Below are 16,358 nucleotides of genomic sequence, written 5' to 3' on the forward strand. Positions count from 1 at the left end.
ATCACCACATCCCTGCATCACACCCATTAATAGAGTTAATTTGGAACAGAAAACTGCTCAGGCAGATAGAGCAGCTGGTAGGATTACACCTGGACCTGGCAGATGTTATTCCTCAACCTACGTTCCTGCTATTTTAAGGCTGGGTTTGCTTCCTGGTTAAAGAGAACTTTTGGAAAAGGTGGAAGCCATAATGGTGATGAACACTTATTTTAATTGCACAGAACAGCCAACCAGGAGTAAGAAATCTATTTAATGCTTTTTATGTATCACACAAAAGGGGATGCTGTGGGATAACTCTAATTCCCACCCTCTGTGCTGATTTAATAATGAACACACAGATCTGAAAGATGCTGTTAGAACTTCCGAAGGTTTGGTCAGTGATGCTACAGATTCAAAAGACGCAGGCATGCCCATGAGCTTAAATAAAAACTTTGTGGAGAAGTAGGAATGCGTGCATTTTTAAGTACGTAATCAACAAGAAAGTTTTATGATAAAAATCACTGTGATGATAAACACTTTTGCCTTCTATCCTAATCCCTTGTATTGAAATAATAGATTGGCTAACTAAAATGGGAGTAGCTCTGGTTTGGGGAATGGGGACTAGGTAGATGGACAAGGAGCTGAAAACCCCTCCAACCCAGCTTCACACACATCCTGACACTGCCAACAAATGGGAGGTATTTAAGCCCACAGAACATTGTGGTAAGGACAGAGAATGACACACTGATGGGAAGGGAACCCACACTGCAGCTCCCAGGGCCAGAGGCAAAGCAGTGAGTGCAGTCACAGCTCTGTGTGACTCCGGAGCCAGACTCTGACATGGTCACAGGCACTCGCTGGTTGACTCATCCAGAAATAAGCTGTCTCACAGGCAGTCAATCAGCTCCTTTGTGTGGCTGAGAGGATCAGCATGCTGCCTTGGTCCTCTGAACAACGGCATCCAAAATATTCTCCTCAAGAACAGGCTTCTGCTGCAGGGCTATGCTGATCAAAAGGATTTCATAAACTGTTAGCAAGAATAAGGGGAGACAAAAGCTTCCAGGCAAAAACATAGCTGACACTTGGAAGGAGAGAAGGCAATGGTCAATGCCAAATGTAAGCCAGAGCAGAGATCTTTGTCTTATAAAATTATTCACTGGACTGTGCATTGTTGGTGGTGTTTAACTCCTTTTTATATTAGAGGGAAGGAAATCAGGCAGCAAATGAAATGCTGCTTTCTGGAATGTTGTCCTGAAATCTTTACTGCCTAAAACTTGGCGTGTGTCTCAGAAAGCTGACTACAGATCTCCACTGTCAACAACACCACTGCTGCTCCCATAAAACATAATGGAATTGAATCAAGAATAAGTTCTTAAAGAAATAAACCCTTGAGACTGATTTATGAATGATTATTTTGCTTCCAAGCCTTTTCTGTGCATTTTCTATCCCTGTCTTCATCTGTTACCTGCTTTCCTGGCTAAGCAAAGGAAATGGTGATGTGAAGAGTTAGTTGAAGTGACTTTTTAACCACACAGCCTGAAAACTGGGCTTCAGTTACACACATGCAGATGTCAAACTCCCTGAAGGGCATCAGAAACAAGGTTTATTAGGCAAGTGAAATGTAAGTGTCTTCTGCTAGTCCTCACAGGGCCCTTGCTTGTGACTTCTGCCTGAATGGAACTCATGAGATATACCTCAGCCGTCCCAAGAGCTGAAATACAAGGAAGAAAGAAGTATGTGCTGGAGACGAGCTTCCAGAAAGTTGAGTGAAATGCAGATTTGGGGCAGCCCCTGGGAGTGACAGGGGCAATTGTGTTAGAAATGCAGTAATGTAGTAATTGGTGTGACTAGCTGGTACAAAGATGGGAAGCTAAGGCAGATAACAAGAGACTCTGGAAGGAGAAAGATCAGCCATTATTGGATGCTATTACTGAACAACTGCAAAGTCCTGGTGTGGTCTCTTACAGGAACTTAAAGAACCACTGCTATCCAGAAGGAGCCAATTACAAACCCAGAAGTCTCTGCTAATGCTGGAGTGTCTGGGACAGAGAGATGAAACGCTGCAATGACCACAGAGCAGAGAACAGCCCTATTTATGCAGGGTCCAAACACTAAAACTTTCTTTCTTTATGGAGATTTCTTCACATGAAGAAGTCTGATGCAGACTTGGCAGCAGATAAGTGGTGGAAGAGCAACTCTGTGAGACTGGAGGCAAACCAAGCCACAGCTGGGTGCTCGTAACCATCTGTGGCTTTCTTTAAGCACAGGGAAGAAGTTGTTGGAGTCACCTGTACCTCAGCAGGTGACCTTCCCAGCCAGCTGGTGTTGTCACAGGGAGTGCCTTCGAAACCTACATTCTTGTTGGCAGGCTTCAAACAGCTGTGGCCAGCCAGGAGAGCCGTGAGAAGTTTTCTTCCAGAGCATTGTAAGCGGTCACCAAAAATCTCCGGCCTCTCCCGGCGGAGGTCAGTGGCATCTCTGGGTGTCTGCAGGCATTGGCGCATGGGTGGGAGTTTGATTTCTGCTCTCCATTGGGAAATCCCAGCCATTTGTGCAGCTCTGGTGACGGCAAGGAACCGCTTCTGAGGCTCAGCAGCTCATGGTGACCCACCTGGGTAGGCAAAGGCAAATGTGGTCGGGCGGGGAGCCCTGGAGTCGGGGCAAAGCTGAGCTCTCAGCCTCTCTCCCGAGACGCCTGAGGAAGGCAGAGGTGGGACTGCCAGCGATGTGTGAGTCATAGCAACCTCTGAAAGGGAAAAGGCGAGCAGGAGGGAGGGAGGATAGCGTGTTTATACCTTGGGATCAGAGGCGTGTTGGGATTAGTCTCGTCTCTGGTGCGCTGCTGAAGGAGCTCCTTTTATTGGAGCACTTGGAGAGCCCTCTGGAGACAATGTAGCCTCCAGCATGGAGACTGTCTTTATAATTTGCCCATATCAGTTCAGTGGTATCTTCATCCCAAAAGTTAAGGGGGAATAACTGTGCACTGTATTTTTAAAGCCAGGCCCACCTCAAAACCCATCAGTGAGCTCTGAAAGCTTTAGAGTGTGTCCCGCATCCTAAAAGTTGTAGCCATGCATAAAGAAAAATACTTCACTGGTGGTGTGCAGATGGTAAAATGAATTTAACACCAAATACTGAAAAAGCTCAATGTCCCCATGTGAGGGGAGACAGAAAAATACACAGGTTTCCAGAAAGAGAAGGAAATGTGTGTTTTGCCCATGTGAACTGTATGTTCAGCACAGTTATGTACAAATGGCTGGGATGAATACAACGTGGGACTTCAATGTCACACACCAGATTTACTAAAAGCATTCCTACAGACAGTAGGCACAGGAAATAAAAATAAGTCTATATATTATACATTTATATACTCACTGGGAACAGATAACTGCTTTTTTTTTTTCTTTTCTACCAGGAATGCACAAAGAAAAATAACAGAAACAACTTATTTTTGAATCTTTGCAGAAGAGCTGTTTCTTTTTAATTCCCTATCCCTTGCAGGGTGGTGTGCAGGTTCATTAGCAAGGAAAGCACTGCAAAAATCCCCCAGCTATCAGAACTGTTGTTTCTCTCATAAGTTCAAGGTTTTAACCAGCTTCAGAAGAAGGCCACTCTCAAAAGATCTTCCCAGGGATTTTGATTACAGGCCAGTGATGTGCTTGCAGAAATATGTAAAGATCACGTCAGGTTTTTTAAAGTTCTGTTCACCACCTGCAACTGCTAATTTGCTGAGTTACCATTGCTGTATTTCTCTTTTCTTCTACATTCAACAAGCAAGGCTGCCTTTGCCCAGATGATTTAATTTGAAAATGGTTGTGTTAAAAGCTTGCAAACCATCTAAGTTTCTGGAGATTTCTTTGCGTCTACGCGAAATCCTCTGGGCTTCCAGGTTTTTCTTAGTCTGTTAATATTTTATTGTGTTTACAATCATGATGCAGACAAGTGCAGCTGTCAGGAAGGTTCAGAATATCAAAGATACATTTCAAAACTATTCACAACTCACCTGTGGGAGCAGCTCTGTCTGTCAGCAGGGCTGGGAGCAGGCACGTTGCATCCTTCTCCCTGCTCTTGAGGTTGGTCAGTAAAAGCTTCACAAGATGGGTCTTCTTCGTCTGAGTGGCCCAGAAGTTCTGTTAAGATCAATCAAGACATGGCATCACCCTTACTTCATCTGGAAGTACCAACCAAGTTTCCAACCATTTACCTTCGATGCCCATAAGGACAAGGGTGTCCTCTTGCAAGGGATCAAGCTGAATGGAAACCCACATGCTCCCACAGCTTTCACCCTTGGCTCTTCCCTTGAAAAGAAGGCCAAGTACCCAATGACCAGCAACAAGAAACAGTTCCAAAAGTTTTTGAAAGACAGAGACTGAGTATGTATTTGCTGCAGTTAACAAGGAGGAAGCGCCTTCTCTAAATTGTCGACTACAGAAGGTCCAGCTGATTGCCAAAGGCTGCTGCATGAGCATTTCCCTGTTGCTGTAGGGATCAAAGTCTTATCAATTGGACTGGTTCCCCAGAAGGGTATGTGTAACTCCTTCTTTTAAAAAGAAAGCTTTCCCTTTGCTTTGTTATAAAATATTTTGGCTCACAATCAAGACCTGAAGCCTTCAGTAGGTGAAGCATGGACACCCAATTCACCAGTTCCAGTCCGAGCCCTGTGGTAAAGGAAATTGTTTAAAAATATCTGGACCACTTAAAAATATAGGGGAAGAATTGCATATTCTAGGCGTGAGACTTAAATAAATAAAAAAATTTAATCAAACAGCAGGCTAGCAGAGTTTGGATTAAGGGGGAAAAAAAATTAAAATCCCGTTACAGATAAAGACTTTAAAAGATTTTTCTCAGAATCGTAAGACCCTTTTGCATTTTCTCCCCCCCTCCTCTAATCCTGTTCTTCTCCCCTTGTTCCCTGCCTTCTCGGATCATGTATGAGCTGATCTGCATGATACCCACGGTGGCACCGTGGGCAGCGGGGAGGATGTAACACCCTGGCGAGTGCTGCTACGCTGTTGGCTTTACATCTCCTCTGGAGACCCAGAACGCTCGCTGGCTCAGGAGGGCAAATCTCGTCGTAAGCGTTTCTCAACCTCCGAGTCCTAAAAACCCAGTGCCGTGGGATTGCTGTGGACTATTCCTACTCTTTGTGCCATAAATATTACTGGTGGTGTGAGGGAGGGTGAAGTGTGGCGAGGTTTGTCTTTCCCAGGGAGCTGATGTTGTCTGTCCACGAGGAGCAATGTGGGGAATGGTTGAAAATGGCCAACTCGGTTGAAGGCACCACACCTCAAGCATGCACACCACACTACGATAAATAAAGGTGCTAAATAAACCAGCACTGGCGCAATTTCTCCTCTGTCTCAAATGAAAAAAAAAAAAAAAAATCCAAAGAGAAATAAAAGCAGTATGGGCAATGCTTTACATCTCAGAAACGCAAACCCATGGCAGGTAAGGGAGGTTTCTCTGGAGGACTTTTCTTGGAGCCTTGGAGAATGAGCAGCCAAGAGAAGGAGAGGAACAGTACTAAGAATTTGTAAAGGTTCATGAGAAGCTGCTTTTCATATACATGAAGAGCTCTGGGAAAGGGCTTGAACAAAATTCCTGTTGACGGGAAAAAAAAAAAATCCACTGCAGGTCTTGCGGAGTGAACTTTGACAGCCTCTGCTTTGGAATACAGCTCTCACTGCTGTGCTCCCACCTGGAACTGAGTCTTTGGTCCTGAAGAGCCTCCCTCTTCACTTGGCCAGAGTTTAGTTTGTTAAGAAACAGAATATTAAACCTTTGAAGTTGCAAAATGTCGAAGCTCAGATGTACAGTGTGAGTCAAGTATCTGTAATTAATTTTTCTTTTCTCTTTTTTTCTTTTTCCACTTACTCAGTAACATCTAAGACCTACATAATTTACCCCCTTAAAGCTACAAACTTTCACCAATACATGATGTCCATGACTTCTCCTGGGCCACCTATCCTTAGGCTGACCCAGCTCCAAGGAGTGAGGACATTTCAGAACATAAAACCCTGAGAGATGCTGAAAGAGGAGTGTGTATCGAGAAAAGAAACAAATTAGAAGTGGGTCAACTTTTTCTTGATCTCTTTCCACCACACTACTGATCTGTGTTTTCTTGTCCCCCAGCTGAGAACCAGCACTGAGTAAATCCCAGTCCTCACATCAACCATCTCAATGTAACTCATTTGTGTGCTCCTGGTGGCACTCAGCAGCTTTTTAACATGGAGTGGGCTACAATTTGGATGTATAGAGTCCTTGTGTGCCATATTTCTAATATATGAATGCCATGAGCAATTAATTATAGCACAGGCTATAATTAATTGCTCATGGCATTCATATAATATCAGTGACCGATATTTTGTGCTGTGGATGTAGCACGGTTACACCTTGTTAAATAATGCTACTGGATCCATGGGAACCTCAGGGAAAATAGAGCAGTCTGTCACCTGCAAGCAAAAAACCAGGGGAAGAACAGGCTTCTCACCCACAGGAGTGCAAACAGATTTCTCTGCACTTTCATATCTAAAATAAATATCTGGAACTGACCTCAAGTTATGAGCATTGAACCTATTGTGGTCTGGAGGTACAGCTGCAGCGTGGAGCATTTGACAGGATCAGATGCCAGGAGTGGCTCAAAGCCACAAAACCATCAGATATGAGCTACAGAGTAAAGAAATAAATATTTTTGTTGTGGGACGTGGACTCTACTCCCTGTGAGAAGTGCTAAAGCAGGGAAAACAAACGCGCAAGGAACACTGTTTAAACAACACAGCCCTTCCCAAACTAGAGGCAACACATCCCACTTTTAATTAGAAAGGGAGGGATTTCAGCAACAATGCCACGGAGCTGAGAGGGGGTGGCGGTTTTCACACCTAGATGAGGGCTCTGGCTAGGGTTTGGTGCATGATAGAGACCTGACCTTGTGCTAGCACTGGAGAGATCATAACTTTCACCTAAGATTTTGTATTCAGGCAATCCAAGATATCCCTTTGCCTTATTGCACAATAAACTCTTGCTGTTTAAATTCCAAACTACTATTTGTTTAACATGTTAAGAACCTGGGGATTTCAATCCGAATTCGAATTTCCAAAAATTTGAGAGTCGGTACTGTGCTAACGTTGTGGTTTCATCATCGAAATAGTTTATCAGATGCAATAATACGAATCTTGCGTGCAAAAAAATATTTTAAAAAAATCCCATTTGTTGTGATCAATATCGGGATAGTGTTGTGGACACCCAACCAATGACACAACGCATACTCTACATTTCCAAAATTTGACAATAATTGCTATTGCTACATCTCACACCTGTCTGAAGGAGCCAGGTATCTTTCTTTACAAGTCCACTGCAAGTTCTCCTACGCTGTAATGAGCAGGATGCTCTCTAGGTAATGCGCCCAGGTGATGAGATATCACTCCTCGCCCGCTCGCACATCCGTCATTATTTAACCGTATCTGTTCTCTTTTGAATCTGTGTCTGCAAATCGCAAGCTGTTTCTACCATTCTCCAGGATCCTGCCCTGGACTTTCAGGGATAAAAATGCATTTCAAAACGCGGAAATCCGTGCCAAAACGAAAACCTCCTTTTAATATTGTTTGCAAAATTGACAGCTCCACTTAACAGCAGCCATTAAATTATTTACAAAGCAGCAGCTGCTCTTGTAGAGGCCCTTTTTTGGAGGGGCATGAAAAATAAACTAGTTGATAAGTGAGAGATAAGCCATTTGACTTCCTCTTTGTGCGCCTGGCATGGTGCTCAGAGCCAATTCTGTGCAATCTGATGTTTACAGAGCAATCCTCGTGCGCGACCTCCTTAGGCAACAGGGACACAAGAAGCATTTAAAATGCTGAAGCAAGCACTTAATCAGAACTCTTCATGCTGATCTCTGAAAAAATTCAATAAGTTCAAAAAATGTAGCTCCTTCTAAAGATAAAATATCTTTTTCTTTTTTTTTTTTTTTGCTTCAGGAATTGAAAATGTATCCCAATGGACTCCCTGTGAAGCACACAGACTTTTGCCACATTGCTGTTCTACTAAAAAAAAAAAAAAAAAAGAGGTAAAGAGTAGCTTTTTTTCCAAGAGAAACAAATTCAGGGTCTGAAGAAATGCAAATAGTTAATTCAAGTGAGTGCTGTAAAACAGTAGAGTTTACTAACAATTACACAATTTTTTTTTAAGGCATTTAATCATTTTTTTTCTTTTTTTTTTTTTTTTAGTTGAATAGCTAATTCTTTGTAAATAAGTCCATATCTCCTCTTATTATGCAACAACTTATTTTTTTTTTCAATTAAAGTGGTTATTTTTACCTGTTGAATTCAAGCTCTCATGATTTTACAAGGTTTTGGGGAATTTTAAAAGGCAAATAACTGCTGCAGAAGGCATGAGATTGAGCATGATTTCACACATCATCAAGCTGTGGTAACTTAATTCCATCGATGAGGTTTTCTCAAACTACATGAAGCTATTTTTAAAGCAAATGCATCAAATCCTTCTGGTCTCAAAATCAGTGGGAACTTCCATTGCTGATTTGAGTGCGGTCAGCTCTTTTTTTCTGGCTACAATTGTTGTCCTGAATACATCTTTCTAAATAAACGTATTCTAATAAAATCATTTCGTTTCAACAAATTCCTGCAGGGAAACCACAGAGCTTTGTTTGTGAATGTGGAAAAATGTAATTCTAAACTTCTTTGCTTCTTCTGGGCTAGTTTTCTGTGGATTTTTATTTTTAGATTATTTTTGTGTGGCTTTGTTAATTCCCAAGGCTGACATGTTTGCATTTGACAAATACAAATTGGTGAAAATATTGGTTTTGTAGTACTTCTAAAACTCATGGAGAACAGCTGTTACTGTTTAGAGAGCTGGATAAGATTATTCCTGAAATTAAGTCTGAATATCTCACAGTTATGAAGTTTAACAATTTGATGCTGGGGAAGATAAAGCTCTTCAATCACTACTAGTAGAATCAGTCCTTAAAAGTAGTATAACATGTGATTATTCCACCAGTTGGGTATTAAGGGTATTAGCAGCAGCAGAACTGTTTTAGTGAGTGTGCCAGGAAATTTAAGAATTAATATAAAAGCTATGTGATAAAAGTAAAGAAGTAGCTAACATTTACAAACAACTGCTTTGGTTTTGTGGGGTTTTTTTTGTAGTGTGGACAGTTATACTTAGCAGTTTTCTGCAGCTCACTGTGGAACCTGGCTTTAAAACTTTCTGCAAATGGAAATGCTGGGTCTTTACTAGCCTTGGCTGAGATTTTCATCTCTGCTGCTCATTTGGTCTGCTAAAATCACACACAAAATTAAGCTAACCACTATACAGCCAGAATAGTTAATTTTATATCTCCCTGGAGCCTAAGTAATCAGGCTCCTTAGGAACTACCCCAGCAGTGCCAATATTAATTAATTAAAAAAAAAAAAAAAAAAAAAAAGAAAGAAAGAAGAAGATGTGTCTTGCAGGGTGATCCAGATGTGGCAGTACCAAGCCGTGATGAGTCTCCAGCTGGAAGAGACTGAACAATCAAAGATTTGCCTCAATTTCAGGTCGTCTCACTTCAAAGGCTTGACTGGTGTCTTGGCAATAGAGGTGCTGCACCTCTAGATGTTATCGGGTTTCCCAGCCTGTGTGAAGTCTGCCAGGCAATCCTGGCAGTGGGAGAGTGGTTCTCCCCTCCCTGAGGATCCCTATGAACCAGCTGGAGTGCCAGCATGAGCAACCTAGGGCTGCTAACACCCAGCAATTCCAGCAGGCACAGGAGGGAGGACAGCCCTGGTCCCTAGACAATGTCTTTGTTTGGTAAGTGATGCTTTAGACACGGTCTTTATTTTTCTTTGTTGGTTTTTATTTTTTTTTTTTTTCCCTTTTTTTAGAAAAAAAATTTAGGTGACTCTCTAGAAACAGCTGCTCCGAAACGAAGATGTGGAAAAGCTGGTGGCGTGCAGAGACGTCCCCATCGTTGGGGGTGAAGGCCGCAGCAGCGGAAAACACGTGCTCCCGAGCATCCCAGCAGAAAGCATTGAGGGAAGATCTCATTATTCACAAGTGATGCCCCAGAGACTCCACATAGGCAAAAGAGCCTCTGGCGTTGCAAGCCCCAACCCACAACGGGCAGAGCCGGCACTGCCGAACCTGCGTGTTCCTTCAGCTGCTCTCCGCGACGCCCGTGCATGGGGCACACCCTCCGCTTGGCACTTCCAGCTCAGGGACCCAGCTCCTCCACTCCTGCCTCCTGCCCTTCGGGCATCCGGAGCAGGGAGAAGTGCCGGCCGGACCGGAGGCAGGTAAGCTCCAGGGAGGAGAAAACCGTTCCGAGGGGTTAATTGAAAGAGACAAATCTGCAAACACGAGATGCGGAATGGGAGCCTGCGAATGAATGAACGCTGCCAGCTGGAAGCTGGCCAAACTGATAAAGCAGAAAAGAAATTGAGGGTTAAAGGTTTTGGATGCTGAAGGCTTGGAGTTCAAAGAGGAGCTCAAGGAAACTCCCAGCCGCCAAGTCCATACAAAGAGGCTCTAGGCAAACGCAAGCCTTCTGCCGGACAGCTTTATCCTAAACACTTTCCAAAAGGCAGTGGTTCAAATGAATGGCTAAGGGATATCTTTCAGCATCTGGCAGCCCTTTTACAAGGAAAGGTGGTGCCCACAGGTGAGCTATGGCTGAGGGGCAAAAGGAGTCGCTTTCCACAGGGAAGAGGATGAGAAGTGCATCTGCCCACGTCGGGTTGGAAGAACAATGTGTAACTGTGGATGGATTTCCATTGCTTGGTAGAAAAGGCAGAAGGGAGCTGGTTCTCCAGGCCAGCAGGTGAGGGCAAGGCTGAAGATCACTCTGCCTTCTCAGCTCCTGTCCACATCGGGGACGGAGTGCTGATGGCAACCCATTTTCCACCAGTTATATAAAGACTGAAGGACTGAAATAGAAATTTTTGCCTAAATCCTAGGGATAAAACATCTTGGATTTTTTGTTTTTTTTAAATTTTCCAAAAAAAATCTGGTTTGGTTCTGAATGGGCTACTCTTTTCTATATGGTGGATTGGGAGCAGGAAAGCTGCCCTCTTCCACTGGATCAGGAAGCTGGGCTCCAAACAGAGGACGGGACAAACTAGCGATGTGTTTCTCTGAGATAACACTCTCTGTGCCAGGCCCTTCTCTCGTGGTTTGGTGACAAGGACCCTGCGATTCCCATATTGTCCCTCCCCTGTGCACCCAGCCACCTTGGCACCTCACAAAGCTTTTTTTTTTTTTTAATCAGCTCCTAGAGCAGGAATTATATTTATGGAAGGGAAAGTAACATCCCCACTTTTTGAGCAGGTGCATAACTATGCCATAGCATTTGGAGCAAGGCTGGAGTTCAAGAGTTAGGTAATTGTATCTCTCTCAAAAAAGGAATTGCCTCAGACCAGTTAATTTGTCAAGATAACGAATTGCAGCAATTCTCCTCATTTGGAGCTGGGCCACTAACACTGATCTGAACTGTATTTAAACTCTTGATGACAGAGACTGAAAAAGATATTGCAATACTGGAGGTACAGGTTCCTAAAGCAAAACTGCATGTACAGCTGGAGCTGAGAGGCAGCAAGGGCATGCGAGTACACATCCTGCATCTCCCTTAGATATGAAGAAATTCCCTGGGGCACTGACTCTGGTGCCTGGGCAGGCAGAGTTCATCTTGAATCTTTTGGAGTGATTGAGGTCCAAAAAGGATAATGTAGTACCCATCAAGTCTCAGTTTCTGCAGTATGAGATAACAAGAGGAAGATTTTTACCTCCCCCCATCCAAATAAAGAAACCTACCCCCAAAATACTCATTTGAAGTTATTGAAGGCTTTCTGGAAGCAGCAAAAAAAACCCCTCTGAGGGCCTGATGCTGGGATTCCCACGGCATTGTGTTTTGTCATGTATATCAAGCATGGTTGCTGCCATATTCTTCCCTTCTGTGCCACAGCAGGCATGAACAAGTTTGGAGGAGAAGAAAAGCAGGAGAAGGCTTCAGTGAAAACAAAGGCTTAGGCCAATGACTGTCCCATTTCAGATGAAAGTTAAGTACACAGCATCAGGTAAAATGAAATGATGTGTGTTGCAGTGCCAGATCTTCTCCTCTGGCTGCCAGGCACTCCTTCCTCCACAAGAGAGACAAGGACCAGAATAAATCCTGTACATTGACTCAGGGGAACTGAAAGGAATCTCTGACTCCTGCCTTGCACTGGCACACCCTCTCCAAGAAAACAATGGATTGGAAACAAAATTGGTTGTTAACTCTGTGACTTTGTCTGTGCCTTGAAAAGCATCAACACGAGAAATTAGACAGGCAGATTATTTCAGAATATTTCTGCTCAATGGCCTACTTGGGAATGAAATGACTTTCTTTTTTATGTTATTCAGAATAATCATTCTCTACCTGTAAGTGCACTTAATTTAGAAAAGCAAAGCGGCTTTTATTTTGGAGTAAGTGCATCCACAGGCAGAGTTCTTTCCAAATAGCTAATCTGGTCATTGCCACACGTAAACAATTTATGTAAACATAAATTGATGAGGATGGTAAAGAACTCAGGAAGGTATGGCCTGGGACTCCTTACTCAATTTGCAAGCACTTACTTAGACCTATCTTCCTCAGGGCTATTATGGTGATCAACAGGCCTTACAGAGAGCTGGGCTCAATTTAAACAACACAGTCATGTGTTTGAAAAAGAAATGAGCTTTGGAAAACTGCTGCCCCCCACCCCCCTGCCAAGTTCCAAGCCTATTTTACTTCTGTTGATCCTCACTTTTGAATCTCTGTCAAGTGGTAATCTAGGATTTAGTAGATCTCGGAATTGCTGATTGCCCATAGGGTTGGATCTAAGGCTGGCAGGGAGTGGAGGTGAAGCGTGTGCAGCCTCTTCTAGAGCAGGCCAGTGGCTGTTAGAGGGTGACTTTACATTGCCTGCAGCTCCTTCCTTGGCTTGGGCTGAAGCAGACACGTCTCTCCACGTGCAGCCTGCAAAGAGAGGCTTAAATGTTGAGGGAGAAAATTGTGGAAAGATCTCGGCAAAGGTGGGTTTTCATCTTTGTGTGGCGTGTTCGGTGCTTTATCTCTCTTTCTCCCCAAGAAGAGGAAGGATTCTCCTCTTGCTGCTGCCCCAGTGCTCCTGGGAGGGAAAGGGCCACCTCGGACTGGAAATCTGGGCTAAGGCGTTTGCCATGGCTTAGCGCGTGTGTCCACACAGCGCGGCAGCAGCGAGAGCTATGTGGGAAATGCAAAGTGACCTAGATCAGCATTCCTAATTCCTGCAGCCGTGCTACCTGTCCCGTGCAAGCGATGTGAAATAAATACCAGCCACGTTAGAGAATGACCTTGTTTTCTTGGAGAAACCTGTGTAAAAATGGATATAACAACACTCTTGACACTTACCTCACAGGATGTTGTGAAGCTTAATTAAATGTGTGCAAAAGCATTTTGAGATCCCTAGATGAAAGAAGTTTTTATAAATGCAAATTATAATAATTACGGCTAGTAACCACCATCAACTACTGAAACAATTAATTCAGGTTGCCACAGGCCATCACAACAACGTGTGCAAAGAGGAATCAGCCATTTAATGACATATACGTTGCGTGAGAACTCAAAGCCTTAAAAATATTGTAAACAATGAGGAAAAAACGAGACACTCAGGGCTTGCCTCTGAGGGTGCCATCGATGGAGGTTTCCTCGATTGTTTCCGTCACCTCATGATTTGTCCCCATAAAGAGCCCACCTCAAATAATGCCCTGGTGGGATCATTTCATGTCCTTGTGATTTTTACACTCAGCATCGCAAGAAAACTGAAAATGACTGCAAACACCTCGCCTCACAAAAATTTGGAAATCTATGAATATAACTCTGTTTTTGGTTAATTTTCCCTCCACCCAGTCCCCCCCTTCCCACACACAAGTTCCCCTCCACCTCGAATCCCCAGCCCAGCCCACTTGCAGCATCACAGAATAGACTGGCTACAGGGCATTATCCAGCTGACTTTCCAAGGGTGAAAACAAAAGCCAAGCAATCAAGATGTGTCTGGCCAAATACTTAAAGGCCCAGTGCACACATTTAGTTGACAACTGAAATCTGAACCATTTTGTTCAGCCTTTCTTGTTGCTTCAAAACTGATTTGGGCTTAAACAGCTAAAACCTACAGGTGTTTAAATGCTCTCCCTTGTCAGCAGAACAGCCTCATCAGATATGGTCTGAGGATGCAGTCAGACTGGAAGAGATATCCAAAGACCCCACAGGTGAGTCCCAAAGAGCAGTCTAGCCCACCTGTGGCCCTCAGGGTTATTTTGCTCGCCTTTAAAGATGAAAATTCAGAGAAGCAGGAGTTACTAAGCGCCCAACTTACCAAAGCAATTAGGCTAAACGCACTGCAGCTAGAAATTCAAGCAATGCACTGAATTTAATTTGAGAATTCATGGATGTAAAACTGAAACCTTTAACATTTCACCTAGCAGCAAATTAAATCAGCTTTCTGACCAAGTGCAAAATTCTATGCTATTGAGGTTTGAAAAGTGTGAAGCACACACCTATTAAAAGGATGTTTTTTTATTTTTCTTTTAATGAAGAAAAACTTGGGACCAGTTAGTTGCCTAATCCAAGTAATGAAACAATGGGAATTCTCCCTGTAAATAAAACTCAAATTATAAAACAGCATTGCTTTCTAACCTCTGCCAGGCTAATGTATTTGTAGTCAGTGGTTTTTACAGAAAAAAAAAAAAAAAATTACTCATGCTGGAAGGTTGCGAGGACTAAACTTACTCTGATATTAATAAGCTTAATGTGTATCAAAACTGAAAGTTCTTACACGAGGTTTTTTTATTTTTTCAGTCACTCTAAAATTACTGACTTTAGGACACTAAATTGGTAATGTCTCAGGTAAGTTTTCATAAAATGAGGGCCGAGTTTTTATGAGGCCTGTGTGTGTCTCTGCAAAGAGAATTGGCAACACTGAAAGCAATGCATAGAGAACATGCTACACAGCTGCTACCAATGTGTTGTTTTAGACCTGCAAACCCTCAAACTTCATTGTGATGTGTATGTATCTGTGTTTGCACACACGTATACACACACACACACATATACATACACACCCATAAGGGTATCCTGGAATCTGGAATCACAGATTATCCTCTTGCTAAGCTCTCTTAATGCCACTTCTACAGTGCTCTGCTCAGTGTCTCTTGGCTAAATCCTATCATAGAAGACAAAACTTGGATGCATTTTCTAAATGCACCTCAAGGCACTCGGACATAAAAGGAGCTGGAGTGCGAGCACGCCTTGTTTTACCCATCTCCAGAGCGCCCTGACCGACATTTTACAATTTACCAGAAAGGTGTGTCTGAAAAGGCACTGGAGCAGATACAGGGGCAGGTCCTCCCCGATATTTGCATCCTGTCACTCACCTGCTGCAGTGCTTTGCTGCACAGACTTGCTGATAACCACCAGCACATTCTGTGGTTTGGGTGCCCAAAGGCTTTAGAAGCTGATGCGACCCTGTTGGTACCGAAAACCCCAGCTGATGGGTTGACACTTTGCTTCCCACCCCTTCCCACTAGAAGAGACTGATTTAGAGGAAAGCAGCTTTGGAAAGGGGACACGCTACACTTCATGTGCCTTGTTGAAGGGGAAATGCAACTTTGTAGGAACAGTGGGTTTTTCATTCCCAGGCTGTTCCTTCCACTCCCTGGGAATATCTTCACCCCTCAATTACAGGGTGGCAGGAATACCAGAGAGTTTTTTTTCTTTTTAAAACCTCACAGAGGTAGTTTACACTACACACTGCCTCCTGCAAACACCAGTACTTTCTCCCTGCCTATTTAAATAAACTGTGTCAGCAGGAGCAGTGGCTGCGGACACGGCTTGGGAAGCTCAAAGCCCTGGAGGGAGCTGTGGGCAGCTCCTGGCGTTGCTTGTGCTTCTGACGGTAACCAAAGAGGAAAGTCCATGGGAAGCAATGCAAAAGAAACTTTCTCCTCGATGCCAAGGGAATAAAAGTCACCATGTCTCCTGCTGGTGTCTCCTTGCCACCCCATTTCATTTTCTTTCTGGCTCCTCTTTTCATTGAAGCAGACAACAGGAGTTTGGAGATTAGCTTCTGTCTCAAACAGATGCTCACCTCTTTGGAAAAACAAAACCAATTTTAAGGGAAGGTAATTAACCTACATTGCATTCTCTGATATCTGTTAAATACAGCATTGCTTCTCGGCTGCTTCTTTTATCACTCAAAGTGCATTTTGTATCCGTGGAAAGCAATTAATGTTCAGTGGGAAAAATCTGCCCTGACAAAGGAATCTTTCCACTTTCCCGCATTGCAGCAGTGATCTTTTTCCTTCCTTACATGCCACCACCAGTCCTTCTCACCCAG

At 43.5% G+C, this 16,358-nt stretch overlaps 1 protein-coding gene across 5 annotated transcripts in view; it reads right to left on the reverse strand.

Annotated features, from left to right (window-relative positions):
* The window catches only part of WDPCP (WD repeat containing planar cell polarity effector), a 151,701-nt gene that overhangs the window by 10,926 nt on the left and 124,417 nt on the right, over positions 1 to 16,358 (reverse strand). For all 5 annotated transcript variants that reach the window (XM_040060363.2, XM_040060357.2, XM_040060361.2 and 2 more), the window contains one exon: positions 3,983 to 4,109. In XM_040060363.2, coding sequence (XP_039916297.1) covers positions 3,983 to 4,109 — 127 coding nt within the window. The remainder of the gene's footprint in view (positions 1 to 3,982; positions 4,110 to 16,358) is intronic.

The sequence above is a fragment of the Hirundo rustica genome, chromosome 3 (genome assembly GCF_015227805.2).
Source record: "Hirundo rustica isolate bHirRus1 chromosome 3, bHirRus1.pri.v3, whole genome shotgun sequence".
Lineage (NCBI taxonomy): Eukaryota > Metazoa > Chordata > Aves > Passeriformes > Hirundinidae > Hirundo > Hirundo rustica.